This window comes from Salvia hispanica, chromosome 1 (assembly GCF_029641045.1).
Source record: "Salvia hispanica isolate PSC_SH4W2 chromosome 1, Shi_PSC_v1, whole genome shotgun sequence".
Classification (NCBI taxonomy): Eukaryota; Viridiplantae; Streptophyta; class Magnoliopsida; order Lamiales; family Lamiaceae; genus Salvia; species Salvia hispanica.
In genome coordinates, this window is record NC_142692.1 from 29,725,101 (window position 1) to 29,744,028 (window position 18,928).

Genomic DNA, 18,928 nt, shown 5'->3' on the forward strand with positions numbered 1-18,928 from the left:
ATCAATTAATTGAATATAATGATGACTGTGATGATAAGAAGCAATGCATGAATCTCAAATAAAAGAGTTGTGGAAATACAAAGAACCAGTAAACGACGATGATCGATGATATAACTTTCACCATTATTTGGATGTTTTCCGACTAAATTAATAAAACAATTTATTATTCAAACAAATTAACTGAGGCAACATGGAGTATAGTGTAAGTATATTATTGTGATTTGAGATTTTCCATGTGATGATTCATAGCACCTAGCTTTTATCGGAATCAAACGGTGATAAGAATTCGAAGAACAACAACATAAACCTTCTCATTTCTTCTTAATTTGATGGATGATGTGATGTGATGTGATTTGATTATTTTGCATTTTGAATCTCCCTTTTTACTCCACCACCATTTCTCTACCTTTTTCTCGCCACTTCTGCTCCCCGGTTGCTAAAAGCTCAAATTCTCCACCACCTTCTCACTCCAGCTCCAATACTTCAATTTTTTTGTTTACCAAAAACCCCCCATTTTTAAATAGTGTATAGGGTCGATTTTGTTCCATCATTTGAGTATTTACCTGAAGAATGTCCCGTCGTTTAGGTAATTACCATTTTTTACCCGCTGTTTTATCTTTGGTAATAAAATCCTATAAAATTTTATTACAATTGAAATATCGACGTGACAACTGAAATTATATGCCCATTACCTACATTACACGTTTATTACCCAAAATTATAGTACTCCATTAATCTACTTAGAGTGAAATATTTCTTATTCGGCACCAAATTTTATGTAGTACTTCCTCCGTCCCCAATTAAGAGTCACACTTTTCCATTTCGGTCCATCCCAATTAAGAGTCACTTTATTTTAACCATAAATCAGTAAGTGGGTCACATTCCACTAACTCAACACTTACATTTTATTATAAAACCAATATACTAAAAAAATGGGTCCCACATTCCACTAACTTTTTCAATAAACTTTTCTTCACATTTTTTAAAACCCGTGTGCGGTCAAAGTGTGACTCCTAATCGAGGACGGAAGGAGTACTAAAGTTTCTCATATACACTTTTAAAGTAGTATAGTGGAGTACTACTATTTTATAAAGGAAATATCTATGATTAGTGAACAAAGGGCCCCTACATTACTTCCCCTATTTTGATCCCCCACAAAGCTTGTTATGTCCTAATCCCCACTCCCTATATATAAACCTCACTCCTACCATATATACCACATGATCATAATACACATCACACATACTAAGAGGGACACATTACAATATGTCCTTCTCCATCATCCAACACCAAGCCCACATCCCTCCCCAGTTCATCTGGCCCGAGCACGAGCGCCCGTGCCCGGAGGCGCCCCCGGCCCTCGACGTCCCCCCAATAGACCTCGGGGGGTTCACGTCGGGGGACCCTGAAGCCGTGGGCAATGCGGCCCGCCTCATCGACCAGGCCTGCCGCCGCCACGGGTTCTTCCTAGTGGTGAACCACGGCATCGACGCGGACCTCATCGGGCGGGTCCACTCCGCGACCGACATGTTCTTCAGCATGCCGGCCGCCGAGAAGGAGAAGGCGATGAGGAAGGCCGGCGGGCACTGCGGCTACGCCAGCAGCTTCACCGGCAGATTCTCGTCGAAGCTCCCCTGGAAGGAAACGCTGTCGTTTGGGTACAGCGCGGAGGCCGGCCTGGTGGAGAGCTACTTCTCCGAGACACTGGGAGAAGAGTACGGCGCATTCGGGTGCGTTAGTTACAAATGAGGCATTTATAGAGAATTTGTGTGTGGATGTTAATGGTAATAATGTTTGTTTTGAGTTTTGATGTATGTAGGAGGGTTTTAGAGGAGTACTGTGAGGCGATGAGCGGAGTGTGTTTGAAGGTGATGGAGGTTTTGGGAGTGAGTTTAGGAGTTGGGGCAGATTGCTTCAGGGATTTCTTCATAGGGAACGAATCGATGATGAGGCTGAACTACTACCCGCCATGTCAGCAGCCAGAGGCGGCGCTGGGGACTGGGCCCCACTGCGACCCCACATCGCTGACCATCCTTCATCAGGACCAAGTCGGGGGGCTGGAGGTGTACGTTGATCAGAAATGGCACTCCATCGCTCCCAACCCGCACGCGTTTGTGGTCAACATCGGAGACACCTTCATGGCGCTGTCGAATGGGATCTATAAAGGGTGCCTGCACAGGGCCGTGCTCAACAGCGCCGCGCCGCGCAGATCCATCGCCTTCTTTTTATGTCCGGGAAAGGACAGGGTGGTGTCGCCGCCGCAGGAGCTGCTTTCGCAGGGGAGGCTCTATCCGGATTTTAAGTGGCCCGCGCTGCTCGAGTTCACGCAGAAACACTATCGTTCCGATGTGAAGACGCTCGACGCCTTTGTTGCTTGGCTTCATTCAACCCCCAAATCTTAATTAATTAAGCTTTCTGTTTGTGGAGTCTTTGTTTTGTTTTTCAATCGGCTATCGTTTATAGATATGTATGGTGCATCCTTCATTTCTGGTGATGCATCTCTGCTATTTCTGTTGCTGCTCTTCTTATTTATGTTTTTATTTATTTTCATCATCAATTAATGATTGGAGGAATTCATTGTCTTACTATTTTCATATCATGTCACAAAAACTCCGTCCCATGTTACTTGCACTTTTGCTTTTCGGCTCGTCACAAACTCCTTACACTATTTATAGTTTAAGTTAGAATTAATGCATTTAATTAATATGTTAGATTAAGTTAATAGCTCATTTATCAAGTGATGTTTCATTACATTTAAAATTCTAATTTAATTACACTAAAAAATAACTTTCAAATTTACGGCCTAAAATAGAAAGTGCGAGTAACATGGGACGGAAGGAGTACGTCACATGCATCCTATTGTAGGGTTTAGTGTACGGTGAATTAAAAAAAGTGACTGAACATGCCGTACTGTTAATTTTGGATGAACCAAGTTGTGGAATCACAACTTTCAAAGTACTCCAATAGTGTATATTCATGAAACTCATGTCTAGGGTTTTATGCTTTGACTTTAGTATAGTTTGACGGACTATTAATTGCATAACTCCAATGATTTTTACATACTGTACTAGTCTTGGTCATATAAATATCTTTATAAAAATCGGTCATTTTTCATTTGTAAACACTATTATGCTCCCTCTGTCCCATAAAGATAGCTCCACTTTGACCCGACACGGATTTTAAGAAATGTAATGAAAAGTGAATTGAAAACGTTGGTGGGATGTGGGTCCTACTTTTAAAGTATTAGTTTTATAATAAAATGTGAGTAGGAATGAGTTGGTAGAATATAAGGTCCACTATCAAAAATGGTAAAAATGAAATGAGACAAACTTTGTGGGACGAACGGAAATGGAAAAATGAAACAATTTTTGTGGGACGAAGGGAGTACTACTATGTACTACTAGTAAAATATCTTACCTTCAACATATCAATTTGTTTACTATTTCAATCGTATGTTATGTCATTTCCTCCACTCACAAGAGTATCGTCCATTATATAAAGTAAAAGAGTACTATATTTTTTTTTTCAAAAAAAGTAGTCATATTTTTCAATTTTGATCCATTTATCAAAATTAATCTCTATTTGTAATAGTGTTCTAATAAAAATACTTCTACCACTTATACTTTATTAATTTTATACCAATATTATTTTTATGTGATGAAGATATTATTACTATTATATTTAAATAATAGTCCATATATTATGAAATATACAAGTAATAGGGTATATTGCCACAACAATAAAAGCTCAAAAGTTTGTGAAAAAAATCAGAATTTACCCAAATTTTATGTAACTTTTCCAAAATTAACTACAGTACATCCTAATTATGAAGTAGTCAATCCAAATTTATGTACCATAATTAAATTGTAGTAAAATTAAATTTAAAATGACATATTATAAAGAAAAAAAATGGGCACGAGTAGAACACGATGATCCCGAGTGAAACGGCATTATAGACAAAGTGATGTGATGATGATGAAGCATATGTTAGTCAATATCTTATCGAGAATGTTCCTTGGGAAAGTATAGTTGATTTTTTATATTGAGAAGACAAACCCCCTTTTACAAATTCTTGAGACATGATCGTGTTTTTGAGAATCAAATAACTAATAAAGTAGTTTTTTCTTCAAGTTGAAGCACTCTTCCAACTCAGATCAACAACAGTTGATCAGACACAAAATATGATTGGACTTGATGAGGCATCTAGGTATATAAAGATGAAATCTCCAGTATTTATTCTAGTTCTCGGAGTAGAAAGAATTGAGTAAAATGAGTTGCATATATGATTTAAAATTGAGTGGACAAAAAAGAAGTGAATATAATACATTAGGGTAGTGATAAAATGCAAACTTATATATTGTACAAACTCAAAACTCCTAAACACAGCTTCAACACAGCTTCAACACAGTTTCAATACAATATCAACATAGTGTAAAATTTCAAAATTTTAATGTCAACACAGTATCAACACAATATCAACACAACATCAATCATTGACTACCATTGAAATTCCGTTGACATTTTCATGTTGATGCTTTTTTGTGATCTGTTGACATTTTTCAATGGTCAACATCATAGTTTTGAGTTTGTACAATATTTAGAGTTTTCATTTGATCACATCCCTAATACATTAATACTTATTAATTATTTATATTCTTGTTCCTATAGGAATTTGCATAAGTAGTATTTTGGTACATTTTCATAAGAATGTTTTGCATTTTAATTTTAATTTCAATATCTCAATTTGTTTAATTACATGTATTATATGTGGACTCATTTCTACACTTGCAGCAAGAATGAAGCTAGGATTTTGACGTTCAGAGTCTAAGCTAGTGTTAGCAATTGTGAGTATTTTTTTAGTGTTAGTGTCGCCAAAATAACCGCAGTCTTAGGAGTGGATATGAAAGAGAGAAATGAATAATAGTAAGAGATACTTCATCTGTCCCAACTAATTGTAGACTCGTATTTTTTTTTTTAGATATCCCAAGTAAATTGAGTCATTTCCGTTTTTTTCAAAAAACAATACATCTACTTTCTCCCTTATCTTTCATATAATTTGATAGTACAATTCTTAAAATTTCATATTAAAAAAAGAGTGAACTATGTAAATGGTAACTGATCTTTCACTTTCGCACATAAATGGTACCTGATCTTTATTTTATATCGTTTTTAGTATCCAGTGACAGAAATAACCCTAGGTACCAAATATGTGATTTTTTTTCATGGAGGATATTTTTGGAATTTTTTTATCAAAAATGTGATTATTTTTTCTTCCTTATTTTTCTTTTTCTTCTTTAGTTTCTTCTTCTTTCTTTTTTCTTCTTTTTCTTCTTTCTTTTTATTATTTTATACATACATCTAATTGCATTCATAATATAAATAAAAAATAAAATATCTAATTAAATTAATTATTTAAAGTAATTAAATCAATTGAATAATTTTTATTAAATTATTTTATATTCATTTTAAGGTTGAAACATCTAACTAAAAATATTCAACTGTTTATATCATTATGAATACAATTCACAATGTTAAATTTTATTAAGGCTATATTGATTAGTTACTAATTAATGTAAAATTATTATTATTATTATTATTATTATTATTATTATTATTATTATTATTATTATTATTACATAATATTATGTGATTCATAATTTATATAATTATACTACAATTATTTGTTAATTTAGTATTATAATACTAATAATAATAATAATAATTAAATATATTATATTTAAGTATATTTGAATGAAATTAAAAATAAATTAATTATTAATTTGTAATATTAAAATAATAATATTAATATTAATTAATAATAATAGTATAAAGAATGAGGAGGATGAGAGAAGATATTATAATATCAGTTCTGGTACTAATTTTATGTGTGCCCAAAATATCCTCTATGACATAAATGAGAAAATATATTTGTTCAAAGGGCATTTTGGGAAGAAAATTGCATCAGATACCAAAAATGTGATTTATAAGTACCAAAAACGATATAAAATAAAGATCAAGTATCATCTACGTGCGAAAGTGAAAGATCGATTACCATTTATATACTTCACACTATTATTAACTAGTAAACACGGAGGGAGCAACTATCTTACAACACCACATATACTATTACCCTCTTTCTTATCTACGAGTAACATTTATAAAAATTTGTGTGGCACAACATTATGCACGTATATGTAAAACAAGGGAAATACTATTTTAATCTTGATAAATGATCGTGATAACAAAATATTCGGAAAATAGCATCTATAATATGAGAAATGAGGTCACCTATATGAGTGGTGATTGGCATCACTTTTGAAGAGTGCTTTCATAAATTTCACTATTGAAAAGGCTGAAGATAAAATTATGTATACAGGAAAAGGATATATTGTGGATTTGTACTAAAATGATAACTTCTTTTAAAGTGACATTGTGATATCACTTATATAATAATATTATAAACGCTACACAGCAATATTACAAATACTACACAACAATCCATAGATTGTTGTATAGTGTGTCGGATATTGCTGGACAAGAAAAATTGATATATAAAGACCAGCAAATTGCTGGCCGTCTTTTTTGGGGGTCCTTTTTTATTTTTTTTGCCACATGACAGTTTATTATTCATCCACGTATACAAATGATTGATTAGGAATTGTGGTATGATGTTATTTTAAGGGGTGGTGGCACCCTAACATATATGCCCTATACTGTGAATTGAAATTTAAATTTTTATGGAAAATGATAATCAAAGATAGACAAGTATATATATAGTAATTGAGGAAATATATGAGATCAGATGAAGGAATAAGAGATAAATGAATAAATATAAATTTTTCACTCTTAATGAAATTCAAACCTAGGAATTGTAATAGATGCATCTATTGTAAATACATATAAACCCGAATTACATATTCAGAAACACCAATATAATTATGCCTACAGTAAATAAAAAATAAACGAATAAATATAAAATTTTATTGATTGAAACCTAATATAATAAGCACATAATTAAGTGCTACATTCACGCAGCAAGAAAATTCATTCATCAAACATCTTCATAGTTTAAAATTTTAAAATATTAATTAATTCTCATTTCACACGAATATTTACTATTATTGCAGAATATTTGTAGAGATTGCGCAACTCTATCACTAGAACAATGTCCCTACCAGATCTTAGATAGCACTACGTGTCTACATCTACTGCTATTGCCTAACTTTAATGTATTTTAGAAGATCATTATATATAATTTTGGAAATATCATGTCTAAGTATGAGAAAATGCCATCAGGAAATGAATGTCATGAGTTATAAATTATTAAATAAAAGTTACTCCCTCCGTCCCAGAGAAATAAGTCATTTAGGGCTGACATGTGTTTTAATATGTATTGGTAAAGCAAGAGAGAAGGAGAAAAAGTAGTTGAAATTATGTAGTGGATGATAGGGTTCATAAAGGATAAAGTAAAAGTGAATGACAAAAGGGTTTCCATAGATGGATATAGACTATATCTATGGGACGGACAAAAAAGAAAATATGGTCTATTTCTATGAGATGGAGGGAGTATTTATTTTAATTTTTTGCACATGTATTTAATTTATGTAAAAAAATTTACTCTCTCTGCACGCGAATAGAAATCTCGTTTTTCTATTTTAGTCCGCTCGCGAATAAGAGACCCCGTTCATAATTACTATAATTGGTAAATAAGTCTCATCTTCCACTAACTCATTCCACTCACATAATATTTAAAACTAATATATAAGTGGGACCCTTATTCTTCTATTTTTTTTTTCTACTCACTTTTCATAACATTTCTTAAAACTCGTGCTGAAAAGAAATTAGACTCTTGTTCGGACTTTACACACATTTTTTTATGTGTTGTCCACATTTATTAGGTATTCTTCACAAATGTTAAATAAGATTAGTTTTTTAATTTTGGCAACTGAAATTAAAAAATACTACTCCATATAACTATCACACATCAATATCAAGGAAAAACTGAAATTAGTGTATAAATCTCATCGATCACTCCTTCTATCACCAATTAATTTTAGAATGACACCCATGAATTTCTATCATTTAATAGGAGTATAATTTTAAAAAGTGACCTAGTACATATTTTAAAACATTATAAAGAAAGCTACTTGCATTGGAAGGAATAGTTTATTACTCCCTCCGTCCTCAAAATAAGACAGAAAGGGAAAATGTAGTGGATGTAATGTTAATGGATTGTGGATAGTGGTGTTTTAAAACTTTTTATATTTAGAATTAGTCTAATTTTGAGAGACGGTCCAAAATAATAAAACTATTCTATATTTTAAAGACAAATGGAGTATTTTATTTAGAGCATCTTCATGATCAATAGAGTATATATGATGCACGTCGTGGCTTGACACGATGGCAGAGGAATTTTTTATGGGATGTATTTTCAACAGCTCAAAAATAAAAAATTGTATAATATGCATGCAAACACCGGCTTCATAAAGCTCGTGGTTCCAACTCTATATTTTGTACTAACCCCTTCTCTCATTAATCGTCACATTTATTTTTCTGCACTCGTTTTATAAAAATGAAAATAAATAATTAAAATGAAAAAATAATAAAGTAAGAAAGATAATATTGTAAAGAATATTCTTCTCTACTTTATTCTCTCTCTTATTTTACTATTTATTGACTTTAACTATTTATTATCATTTTTAAAAAATGAGTGCAAAAAAGTAAATATGATAATCAATGCGGGACGGAGGTAGTATTTTATATTCTTGATCTATTTTAAGCCGTTTTTATTATCAAAATTGAATAAGAAAGATCAAATAATTAATTAATAGAAACACGGTCCAAAGTATACTAAATTTATTTTAGTACGTACAACATTTAATCAAATAAAGTCAACTTGAACTCTGAAAATATGTTAAAAAAATAATGTGCATCAGAAAGTCCCAACAAAGAAAACTGCATGCGATTGAAATGTTGATCAAAATTCTTCCTGCCAATCTGCTTATATTTTGTTTCTCATTTCGATTGTTTCATTTTGAAAATGTTATTGTTTGCATTATAATACTATTGAGTACTCAGTTTTGCTAGAATCCTAATATAAGGCCGGGAAATATGTAATTTCAATTGATTTTGAATTTTTTAGCATTTAATTAGTTTATGTACTCTCGTTATAAATATTTTATTCAAACCTGCAATGATTTGCGTTAATAAATAGTAAACCAATCAAACAACGTTGTGGATTGATAAGACTTAATGGAGCTGCTCTCAGCACATATCGCACATGCCATATCCCATTGATTCGTAACAATTATGCTTATTGTTGATAAAGTTCTGATCTATTAATGATTATCTAACTTTTATTCAACGAAAACTAAAAAAATACGTTGTAAAATAGATAGAGACTTGAACATGTGGGAAATTAAAGTTTGTCGTGATTGAGATATTTAGAGCAATCTCTTATAAATATATGATGTATAAAAAGAGAAATTTAAGAAAAATATGTTAAATAAATCATGAAGAAATGATTAAATTCATATTAATCGCACAAGTTTCAAAATTTGAAAAATAAACCAATTTTGAAAATTCCGCAATTATGCCATCCCATAAATTTCTAAAAACTTAATGATGTCGCAACTAAATTCATCTTATGTGGATATTTTAGTGACATGGCGTCTTACGTGTGCTCGGATCATAGATTTAGGTGGCGATAAAACGGCGACATTCTGCTTATGGTGTCTTATATGACGACGTTTAGTTCCCATTCATGCGAACCACACTTATCATTTACTGATTTTTACTATTTTAATATTTATTTATCTTTAAATACCCTAATGAAGTACTCCCTTCGTTCCGAGGTAGTGAATGCGTTTCTTTTCGGCACGTGATTTAAGAAAAATTATGTTAAGTGAGTTAAGTAAAAGAAGAATAAAATAGGAAATGAAAAAGGTAAAGAGATGAAGAGAGAATAAAGTAAGAGAGAGTAAAGTAAGTGAGAATAAATGTGTTGACTTTTACTTAAAAGAGAAATGACTCTAATACTATAGAACGCATCAAAATGACTCAACTACCATGTAATAAATGAAATACTTCTTTTATTATTAATTCATTTTTGGGATGAATCCTTACTTAGATTTGATTCGTATTTTCTCCATGTATTAAATATAATTCAATAAATGGTTTGGCTAATTTTGTTATAGGTTTTAATTAATACTCCTTCCGTCTCACTTTAGGAATCCCGGTGGAGTTCGGCACGGGTATTAAGAAATGTAAAGGAAAGTTGGTGAAAAAAGATAGTAAAATGGGGGTCATACTTATTTATATTAGTTTTATAATAAAATGTGAGTGGAAAAAGGTTAGTGGAATGTGGGGCCTGATACCATTTATGGAATATTTCAACCGGAACTCCTAAAGTGGGACATCTAAAAATGGTAAATCGGAATTCCTAAAGTGGGACGGAGGGAGTAATTGATTTTTGGGATGGAACCTTGCTTAGATTTGATTGGTCTTCTCTCCATATATTCAATATAATTCAATAAATGGTGTGGCTAAATTATAGGTTTTCATGATATAGTGACGTGGATACCAAATTTCATACTATTAAAAAAATGACTTCTTGATAGTTAAGTTCAATCGTGAACTGAAATATAGTCTTTAACCCAATCATAAGAAAGGTACATATAAATTTTTCACACATAAATAATGTAATTCTTATCATCGTACAATTAATAGCCGATAAACTTTCTAGCGTCGAATTATTATATACGACAATTCATGTTCCCCTAAAGTTATATCATGATTCAGATATTATAGGTCGTGATGATTCACATATTATGAGTCTAGAATGATAATTAGTATAATTTGATAATTAATCGTGCTATATTGGAGTATTGCGAATGTTAATATAAAGATGATTATTTTAATCTATCTCATATAAATATATCATTTTTTTTTTCGTATATTCCATGAAAATAGTCCATATCCATTTATGACCTTATTCTCTCCATTTCTTTTACCTCCACATATCCCTAATAATTTGTCACCATTTGACTCAGTGCAGGTTTTAAGAATGTAATAGAAAATGAGTGTAAAGTTAATAGCATGTGAGTCTTATTTTTATATATTAGTTTTATACTGTAATAAAAATATGAGATTGTTAAGGTAAAATTCCTTCACAAGAGCAAAGAGAGGAAGTCACGGGAAAACAAGTCCCCCGGCAACTAGGAATTGTGAGAATAAAAAAATGCGTAAACGAAAATAAGATAATTTGATATTTATTGAATGATTGAAAGGAATAACAATGTCCCTTATTTATAATGCTACATACCTAGCTTAAGGAATAAAAAGCTAAATATATGGGAAAGATATGCTAACTTAATAATAGAATAAATAATAAGATACTCTGATGTAGATATGCTCATTTCAGGAATCCACTGCCAAAAATGGTAAAAAGGGTCTTCCCCATGAAATTTCCCAGGTTTGTGCAGACTGCTCGGTGCCAACAGCTCCGAAGCCACTCCCCATATACTCAGCTCCAGCGCCCAGAGCCGTCTCATCAACTGCACCCGCCTTGCTCTCGAGCGCCCCTTCTTCTTTCAGTATATGTCTTTCTTCTAACATTCTCTTCTCTTCTCTTCTTCAAGGCCACTCAACTGCTCTTCCTTGTTCAATTCATGATATTATGAATCAAAGCATAACAATTGTTATCAACTGGATGATTACAAGATTTTCTTTCACTGAAGGCCCTCCACAAGAGAACTCTAATAGATATAATCATACATACTATCATTCATAACACAGTTCCTCTGTCTTCTGAAAGTCTTGATCCATGGAAATTCATAAGCTAAGCTAAGATACTTCAAACTAGACGAGAAATACATTCACCAATTAAAGAAAAAGCAATAAATGTAATGTCAAACTTCATATAATAATAAAAATAAATACCAGAAGATGAAGTTGGGGTTTGCATTTCTGTTTTCAACTTTGTAACAAAATTAATTTTCGAAGAGTTACATGTTTTCAGTTCAAGGAAAAGAAAATATAAGAGCAATGGGAAAAAATATAGGAAAACCCAAAGTTGATGGCCTTCCTCTTTTATGCTGTGTGTATTCAAAAAAACAAAAACAAGATTCATTAAGAGAATCTAAAATAAGAAAATAATCTTGAATCTCTATACCATCAGCATCCCAGCAAGGAGATCAAACCAAGAAGCACAGTAACAGAGAAGCTAGCACCAGTTATGATGGCATGATTGGAGGAAGGAGTGGTGTTTGCAAACCCAGCAGGTGGGGACTGCTCCTCGTTGTTTGCTGGGCCGGGTGGCGGAACATAGACCGGAGGAGGGGGTTGGTTGAGGCTCGGTGGGAGCCCCAGCCCGTGTTCTACCTTGATCTCGAAGGCCATCCCATGTTGGCATTGCTCCCCATCATTAGCATCCGAGAAGTAGTATTGAGTCCCCTCGATGGTCAGTGCCACGCTTATGGTCATGGCGCTTCCAAACTCGTTTCTGCCACCATCATACTGAAACGTATCGCTGTCTAAAGCATCATCGATGATGCAGCTACTGTACGTCGTCTTGTTGTATGTTTGGATCACAGTTTGGTTTGTGTTTGTGTTGAAAACTGCAGAAGAAAACAGATAATCAGGCAAAAGGAATAAACCTCAAATCTTGAAGTATGTATATAACCACTTAAGTTTCCCTACTTGCATATCTCATTATAAGCTATTTTCAAATAAGCAGTTCAATTTGTTGCCTCTCAAATTGAATGGATTTCCTTTTCCCTATTGTTTAAGGTAGATCTACAGGAAAATTATGGGGAAAATACCATTGGCTTATACAATGCATATATATATACTCCATAATTCAGCATAAAATGTCTACTATATGCAACCAACAATTAACAAGAACAAAAAATCCAAAAATTCATCCACAACTGAATCGTCTTATGCAATTCAAAATCTGGAAACTGCAATCTACCTAACCAGATCAAAATTCCAGAAACTAACGAAACCTAGCATCAACAAAATCACATCCAAGATTGACTATGAATTCAGCTGAAACTTGGAACTTAATCAGCATTGAGCACTTACTGAGATAGTCTCCGAGATTGAATGTCGATTTAGCAGCCCAAGCACTATAGTCAGCGGAAGTCTTATTGGTGGCGGAGTCGAAGAACCAGCCGGCGTCGCCGCCTACTGTATGGTTGGTGTAAGTGTCCGCCGCCGCAGCTGCCATGACTAGCAGAGCCGCCACAATCAGCCGGAGATTGGTCGCTGCCATCAGTGAGGGCTGTTCGGATGAATGCTGATCGCTTTCCAAATCTCGAAAACCAGAGATTTAATCGTGTGTATTTTTTTCAAAAAAAAAGGTTAAAGTCAAGAGATGCGTGTGAACTCGCTGACAGGTAATATGGTTTAATAAAAGATACTGGGTCGGGTCGGGTCGATTCCGGGTCCGGGCCTCCCTTGTAGTTAGGGTTTTTGAAGATTTAATAAAACTCTCTCTCTGAGTCGAACACGCGATAGCAGGTGAAATTAATGGGGGGAAAGGCGATAAGAAGGAGAGAGAAGAACTACAGAGCTGCTCATGACGGCGGCAACAGCACCCGTCTGCCGCCGCCACCTGTTGCTTCCTCCATTGATGCTCTCCCGTCAAAACTTCGCAAATTGATGTCCTTTGCAGGTTTTTTCTATCTTTGTGAATTAGGAGATTTATTGTATCTGATATTGCAAGTAGATACATAATTTTACCTGTGAAACTTGTAACTTATCCTTTCAGATTTGTTTTTGTTTCATGTTTAGTGTGGATGCTTGTTCGGATTGTTATCCGTCGTAGTAGTATTATTTATTGGTTGTGTGTGTTTGAGCGCTCACTCAATTAAGTTTTTAAATATTGATGACAGGATCTGCAAAGGAACCACTGAATTTTGGGAAGAAAAGAATAGGAGATGGAGCTGATAAGGTAATAAGGCCCTTTTAAATTATAGTGTTTGTTGCTTGCTTGTCATCTTTGAGAATTAAACGAGCCATTTGAAGATGTGAAGTAGTATAAATTGTAGTCTTGTAAATGTCAGTTCTTGCCCAGTCTCTTTCAAATCTTTTGGTTGTTATTTTTGTATCTTACAATTATAGCGTTGGTTGTTGTGCTATTGACATTGGTAGAAACCAACTACGATTTTTTTTCGAATAGTTGGATTGGAGGCTGATTCAGAGGGTTTTGATTACTTGAACACTTTCAGATTGACAGAATCTTCTGATCGTGCACCATTGGCTTCGACGCTGTGTATACAATTGTGTTCATGCTATGGGAAAATCCTATTCTCGATGTTTGACATACTGAATCCAAGAATCGAATTTGGTTGCACGTGGTTTCTTTTTCCGTCGAAATTACTTGATAATTGATTTTTCTTGAGTTTGATTGGAGGATGATTCGTTTTGGTTGAATAAGACTTCATCCTGTAATAATCTTCAGAATTTAAAATTAGCTCTTAAGTCTTTGCTGTCTACAAAGTTTGGCATGTGTTCAGATTGTGATGATAGCTGATTCTGATGGCATGAGCAAACATGATACTTAGTTGTCCATTTTCTCATATCATGCTGTTGTGGGTGATTGTGTGTGATATGAGCATATCTACAATATTATCTCCATATCTATGTTGTTTAGTCCATTAGTGATTTACCATATCTTTCCCATATGTGCTTAGTTAGTTAGTTACTACTTAGAATTATAAATAGGGGACATTGTTATTCTTTTCAATCAAATGAAGAAATACAATTATCTTTTATCTTTCTGTCTTTTTACTTTTCATGCAAAAACCCTTGTTAGAAAAGTCTCTCGCTTGATCGACGGATAACGTTCCCGCGATGGCAACCCCTTGATCGAAGATCTACGGACGCCGATCACCCCTGATACAGGTAACCTCGTAGCATCCCGTGCTTTCATACGGGGTTACCCATATTAGGGGTGGTCAGAGTCTGTAGATCGTCGATCAAGGGGTTGCCGTCGCGGGAACTTTGCCCCTCGATCAAGCGAGGGAGTTTCTACCTAGGTTTTTCTCACTTTGGAGAAGAAAAGAAAATAACGGTAAAGATAATTTGATATTTCTTGAATGATTCAAAAGAATAACAATGTCCCTATTTATAATGCTAATACCTAACTTAACGAACATAAAATAAATATCTTAAGCATATATGGGGAAGATATGGTAAATCAATAAACTATGGTAAATAAATACGTGGATATTGGGGATATGATGGTATCAGTGTGTTGTTTTCATTTTCTATCACATCAACAGATAACCTGCCATAGAACGTCCTTGATTACTGATTCACCCAATTAATCTTATGTGCCGATTCAGGATCTGTACATAGTTTATAGGATATATCAAAGTCCGTCGACGTACTATTGTCTGTCCCTGCTATGTTTGATACTGAATTAGTGGATTAGTGAATCAGCTATCAGAAAATTCTAATGAAAAATGTTGATGGCTGACTGCGTAATGGCTGTTTATGGGTTTTTATTGAAAATTTTTGTGCCATTTTTTCTAGGCAGCTCGTTCGGCAGAAGGATCAGAATCTAGTACTGCAGGGATGAAAAGAAAAAGAGATGGTAAGGATTTGATGGAACAACAAAAGGGGCAAGGAGATGAAGACCCTGAAATGAGCAAGAACGAGAAGAAGAAAAAGAAGAGGAAAAGTAAAGTAGCTGATGACCTCCGGTTTAAGGCATTGGATACACCAGCTGCTGGTTCGCGGAGAAAAGAGCGCAAAAAGAAGTAAGCTCTCCAATTACTGTCTCTACACATACCTTTTTGAAAGGTGCACAAGTATCATGTGACTATCTATATGCACCATAAAATGGCAATTGCTTTATCTATGATTCTACGCTGATGATTGTCTATTCCAAAAGTATGAAATGATTGTGTACAATATGTCTCCACATGATGAAGTGAATTTCACACTCAACTGGAGATGATATGTTATTTTGTTAACATCTGTAGGCTGTTGGAAGCAAAAAAGAAGAAACAACAGAAGGCCCAGACAGAAGATGACATGGACTTTCGTGGCCGTGAAGAGATTAAGTTTGGGGATATCGTTCAGGCACCTCCGAAGTTAACTGCTGTTCCCAAGGTTTTCAACTTATTGTTTATCATGAGATTAAATTATTTGGAGATGTGAGCACGCCCAGTACTTTTGACTAACCAATTATCTATTTGTAATGAAGTTGTCCAAGGCAACTGGATTCCATGATGCTTCACAAGAAAGACTTCGCTTACAGGCAGTCGAAGCCTACAGAAAACGTAAAGGATGGGAATCAAGGCCAGGGATTAAGCTTTCAGCACCTGTGACTACAACAAGTTTCTTTTAAATGCGCAGCAAACAGGCACGCAATATCTCTACTGGAAGATGGAAATCATGGAAGTGTAGGAATAGTGTCATTTTCCATGATTTCTGTATGACCTATAACTGTAGATATCCTGTACCTGTGATGAGAGCTAGTCGGAGAGTTGATGTAAGAGCAATTCTAGTATCTTCACACTCTAGTTTAAATCAGAAGCTTTTTATTTATCTTATATGAAATTATTCAGTAATTGACATGATCATAATACTTGAGAGGTATTACATTCCATGTTTTCTCTAATTCTCGGATCAGTGCGTGAGGCCATGGTCCACGTTGATTGATTCTGTAGACTGAGTGTCCTCCCTAGGAAGGACGCGAAGAAGGAGCCCCCCATCGATGTGGAGATTGATCATGGTCCTATAGTTGACTGCTTTGGTCTCATCACTCAATCTCAAGGTGAAGAATCTGAGCACAACAGCTGAGAGTGTCTTCATCTGCCTGTAGGCAAATTCCTTCCCCAAACAGATTCTTGGCCCAGCCTGTTACCATTTTACAGAGATGAATATTTCTGCACTCAAATCATTATTCCATTACACTAAGTTAGCACTAGCCTGGAAAGCAGTGAACTTGAAAGGGTTTTCAGGTCGAAAGCAGCCATCCTCATCGAGCCACCTCTCTGGTCTGAACTCTCCTGCATCATCACCCCATATGGCTGTCATTCTCCCCATCGCATATGGTTGGTAAGCCACCACATCGCCTTTCCTCACATGGAAACCATCAGGCAACGTGTCGTCGGACAAGCACATTTTTGGGTTCTGCAAGTCACACAATCACATACAGTTACAGGAACACGAGACATCACAGTACTGGTAGTCTTACCACAGGAACCGGAGGGTAGAGCCTGAGTGTCTCGGACAGTGCAGCGTGAAGGTAGTGCATTTGTTCGAGAGAGCCTTCGCTCAAACTGGCTGCGAACTCGGAGATGCTACCCGTCACAGCTGCAACTCGTTTAACCTCCTCGGCCGCCTTCTCCTGTGATAGAGGGTGCTTGCACAACATGTAGAAGAACCATGACAGAGTTGTTGCTGTAGTATCTTTGCCAGCCATTACAAAGTTGAGCACCACATCTCTCAAGTACTTGGGATCTGCCTCCGACAAGCTGAGGAATCTTGACAAGATGTCTTGTTTCTAACATGAAGCACAACACTCAGCTTTTCAGAACATAACTTAATATCCAAAACGGAAAATGGGCAAATTTTCTTACACCATGATGTTCAGAATGAGCAATCTTGGTGTTGATCAGCTTATACACAAACTCATCAACAACTCTAACATTCTCCTTCAATCTCGCCTCCAACCCAAGATTGAGAGCCCTCTTGATCCTCCACAGCACGTCAACGTATCTCCACGCAGTGATCTCGCTTGCAGCATCAAAAGCGCGGCTGAATCTCGCGCCTTCCTCATTCAACCCAGACGTGCTGTCAAGGTCGGATCCAAATGCAACTTTGAATATCGAGTCGAGAGTGGATCTCATGAAAAGGTCCTGCACACACAGAAACATCGTTAGCACGTGCAACTGATTATTTGTGTGGGTGAGGATGCTGACTTGGATATCGATAGGGAGATCGGAATCTGCAGATTCCGATAAGACGTTAGCGAGCTTGACGGCGTTTTCCTTGAAAACAAGGGCGCTCACATCCCTGAGAGCCCTGGCAGAGAATTCATGGCTAGAAACCTTTCTCTGGTCCCTCCATTTCTCTCCATCAACTGTGAAAATCCCATCGCCTAATAAATCCTTTAGAATGCTGTGGTTGTGCCACCCCTGCATGTAATATATGTACTTTCCTAGATTAAAAAAAAAAATTAAAGTATTGCCTCGATAGGACCTTTAAATTTCTGTTTATTTGACGGAAAAAAAGTAGGTTACCTACTTACCTTGGCATAGTTTAGGAAGTTGGTTTTAAGTATATACTCGACGTTGGCCGGATCAGAGGTGTAAACCTCGCTTCGCAAAGGGGCGAGGAGTCGGTAGGTCTTGTAGTGGGCGGCGAGATCGGTCATGTAGTCGTGCAGCCTCCCGAAGTTGAGGAGCTGGTCGAATATGGTGCCGGTGATAGGGTGGTATCTTCTCTTGTCGAATTTCCGAGCAACCAACCCGGCCATCATGGCGGAGAACGCCAACATCCACAAGGCAAGACCCATGGAGATCATCACCGCCATTGCTCAACTTTACAAATTTGGAAGAGGAGAGTATTTTGATTTTTGAGTGATGAACTGCTTACCTTAATAAGAGTGTTTGGAGGTTGAGTGTTTTTGCATCTTTATTAGATAGTGATGCCACCGTTGTGGCTCACCAATCTTGCCAACTTAAGGAATGTTTTTAAATGGCCCAAACAACCTTTAGATTCTACTTTTTAGTCATATTTTTATTTCATAAAATTATATTATTCGATTTTAACAAAATTCCTTAATTATTGTTTAATGCTCTAATGGATAGTTAAGAAAATATTCAAGTACAAGATAATCCAATAACTGAAATTCAAGATAAACTAGGAGTACTATGTAGCAACAAATCTCCTCTTGGAATCTAGC

At 35.2% G+C, this 18,928-nt stretch overlaps 4 protein-coding genes across 4 annotated transcripts; 2 read left to right on the forward strand and 2 right to left on the reverse strand.

Annotated features, from left to right (window-relative positions):
• Nucleotides 1-1,211: 1,211 nt before the first annotated feature.
• Nucleotides 1,212-2,599, forward strand: LOC125223454 (gibberellin 20 oxidase 1-B-like). Its single transcript, XM_048126614.2, has 2 exons — nt 1,212-1,730; nt 1,820-2,599. Exons 1-2 carry the CDS (start codon nt 1,267-1,269, stop codon nt 2,400-2,402), a joined length of 1,047 nt encoding a protein of 348 aa, XP_047982571.2. The 5' UTR covers nt 1,212-1,266; the 3' UTR covers nt 2,403-2,599.
• A 9,334-nt stretch (nt 2,600-11,933) lies between these two features.
• Nucleotides 11,934-13,525, reverse strand: LOC125223328 (early nodulin-like protein 18). The gene is made up of 2 exons (XM_048126423.2): nt 13,087-13,525; nt 11,934-12,617 (listed from the first exon to the last, which is right to left on the reverse strand). The coding sequence occupies exons 1-2, from the start codon at nt 13,274-13,276 to the stop codon at nt 12,175-12,177; spliced, it is 633 nt and encodes a 210-aa protein (XP_047982380.1). The 5' UTR covers nt 13,277-13,525; the 3' UTR covers nt 11,934-12,174.
• On the forward strand, nt 13,525-16,601 carry LOC125223326 (coiled-coil protein). The gene is made up of 5 exons (XM_048126422.2): nt 13,525-13,678; nt 13,899-13,957; nt 15,544-15,770; nt 15,996-16,125; nt 16,220-16,601. The coding sequence occupies exons 1-5, from the start codon at nt 13,534-13,536 to the stop codon at nt 16,361-16,363; spliced, it is 705 nt and encodes a 234-aa protein (XP_047982379.1). The 5' UTR covers nt 13,525-13,533; the 3' UTR covers nt 16,364-16,601.
• On the reverse strand, nt 16,537-18,671 carry LOC125223324 (cytochrome P450 704C1-like). Its single transcript, XM_048126416.2, has 6 exons — nt 18,272-18,671; nt 17,943-18,158; nt 17,601-17,879; nt 17,216-17,524; nt 16,948-17,151; nt 16,537-16,875 (listed from the first exon to the last, which is right to left on the reverse strand). Exons 1-6 carry the CDS (start codon nt 18,554-18,556, stop codon nt 16,645-16,647), a joined length of 1,524 nt encoding a protein of 507 aa, XP_047982373.1. The 5' UTR covers nt 18,557-18,671; the 3' UTR covers nt 16,537-16,644.
• Nucleotides 18,672-18,928: the final 257 nt, after the last annotated feature.

Coding starts and splice junctions, on each gene's coding strand:
- LOC125223324 (XM_048126416.2), bottom strand. CDS start 18,556: ATGGCGGTGATGATCTCCATGGGTCTTGCCTTGTGGATGTTGGCGTTC. Junction 17,880..17,942: donor ATCTCCCTATCGATATCCAA/GTCAGCATCCTC, acceptor CTGTGTGTGCAG/GACCTTTTCATGAGATCCAC. Junction 16,876..16,947: donor TCAAGTTCACTGCTTTCCAG/GCTAGTGCTAAC, acceptor AAATGGTAACAG/GCTGGGCCAAGAATCTGTTT.
- LOC125223454 (XM_048126614.2), top strand. CDS start 1,267: ATGTCCTTCTCCATCATCCAACACCAAGCCCACATCCCTCCCCAGTTC. Junction 1,731..1,819: donor GAAGAGTACGGCGCATTCGG/GTGCGTTAGTTA, acceptor TGATGTATGTAG/GAGGGTTTTAGAGGAGTACT.
- LOC125223326 (XM_048126422.2), top strand. CDS start 13,534: ATGGGGGGAAAGGCGATAAGAAGGAGAGAGAAGAACTACAGAGCTGCT. Junction 13,679..13,898: donor CAAATTGATGTCCTTTGCAG/GTTTTTTCTATC, acceptor TATTGATGACAG/GATCTGCAAAGGAACCACTG. Junction 15,771..15,995: donor AGAAAAGAGCGCAAAAAGAA/GTAAGCTCTCCA, acceptor TAACATCTGTAG/GCTGTTGGAAGCAAAAAAGA.
- LOC125223328 (XM_048126423.2), bottom strand. CDS start 13,276: ATGGCAGCGACCAATCTCCGGCTGATTGTGGCGGCTCTGCTAGTCATG. Junction 12,618..13,086: donor CAATCTCGGAGACTATCTCA/GTAAGTGCTCAA, acceptor TTTCTTCTGCAG/TTTTCAACACAAACACAAAC.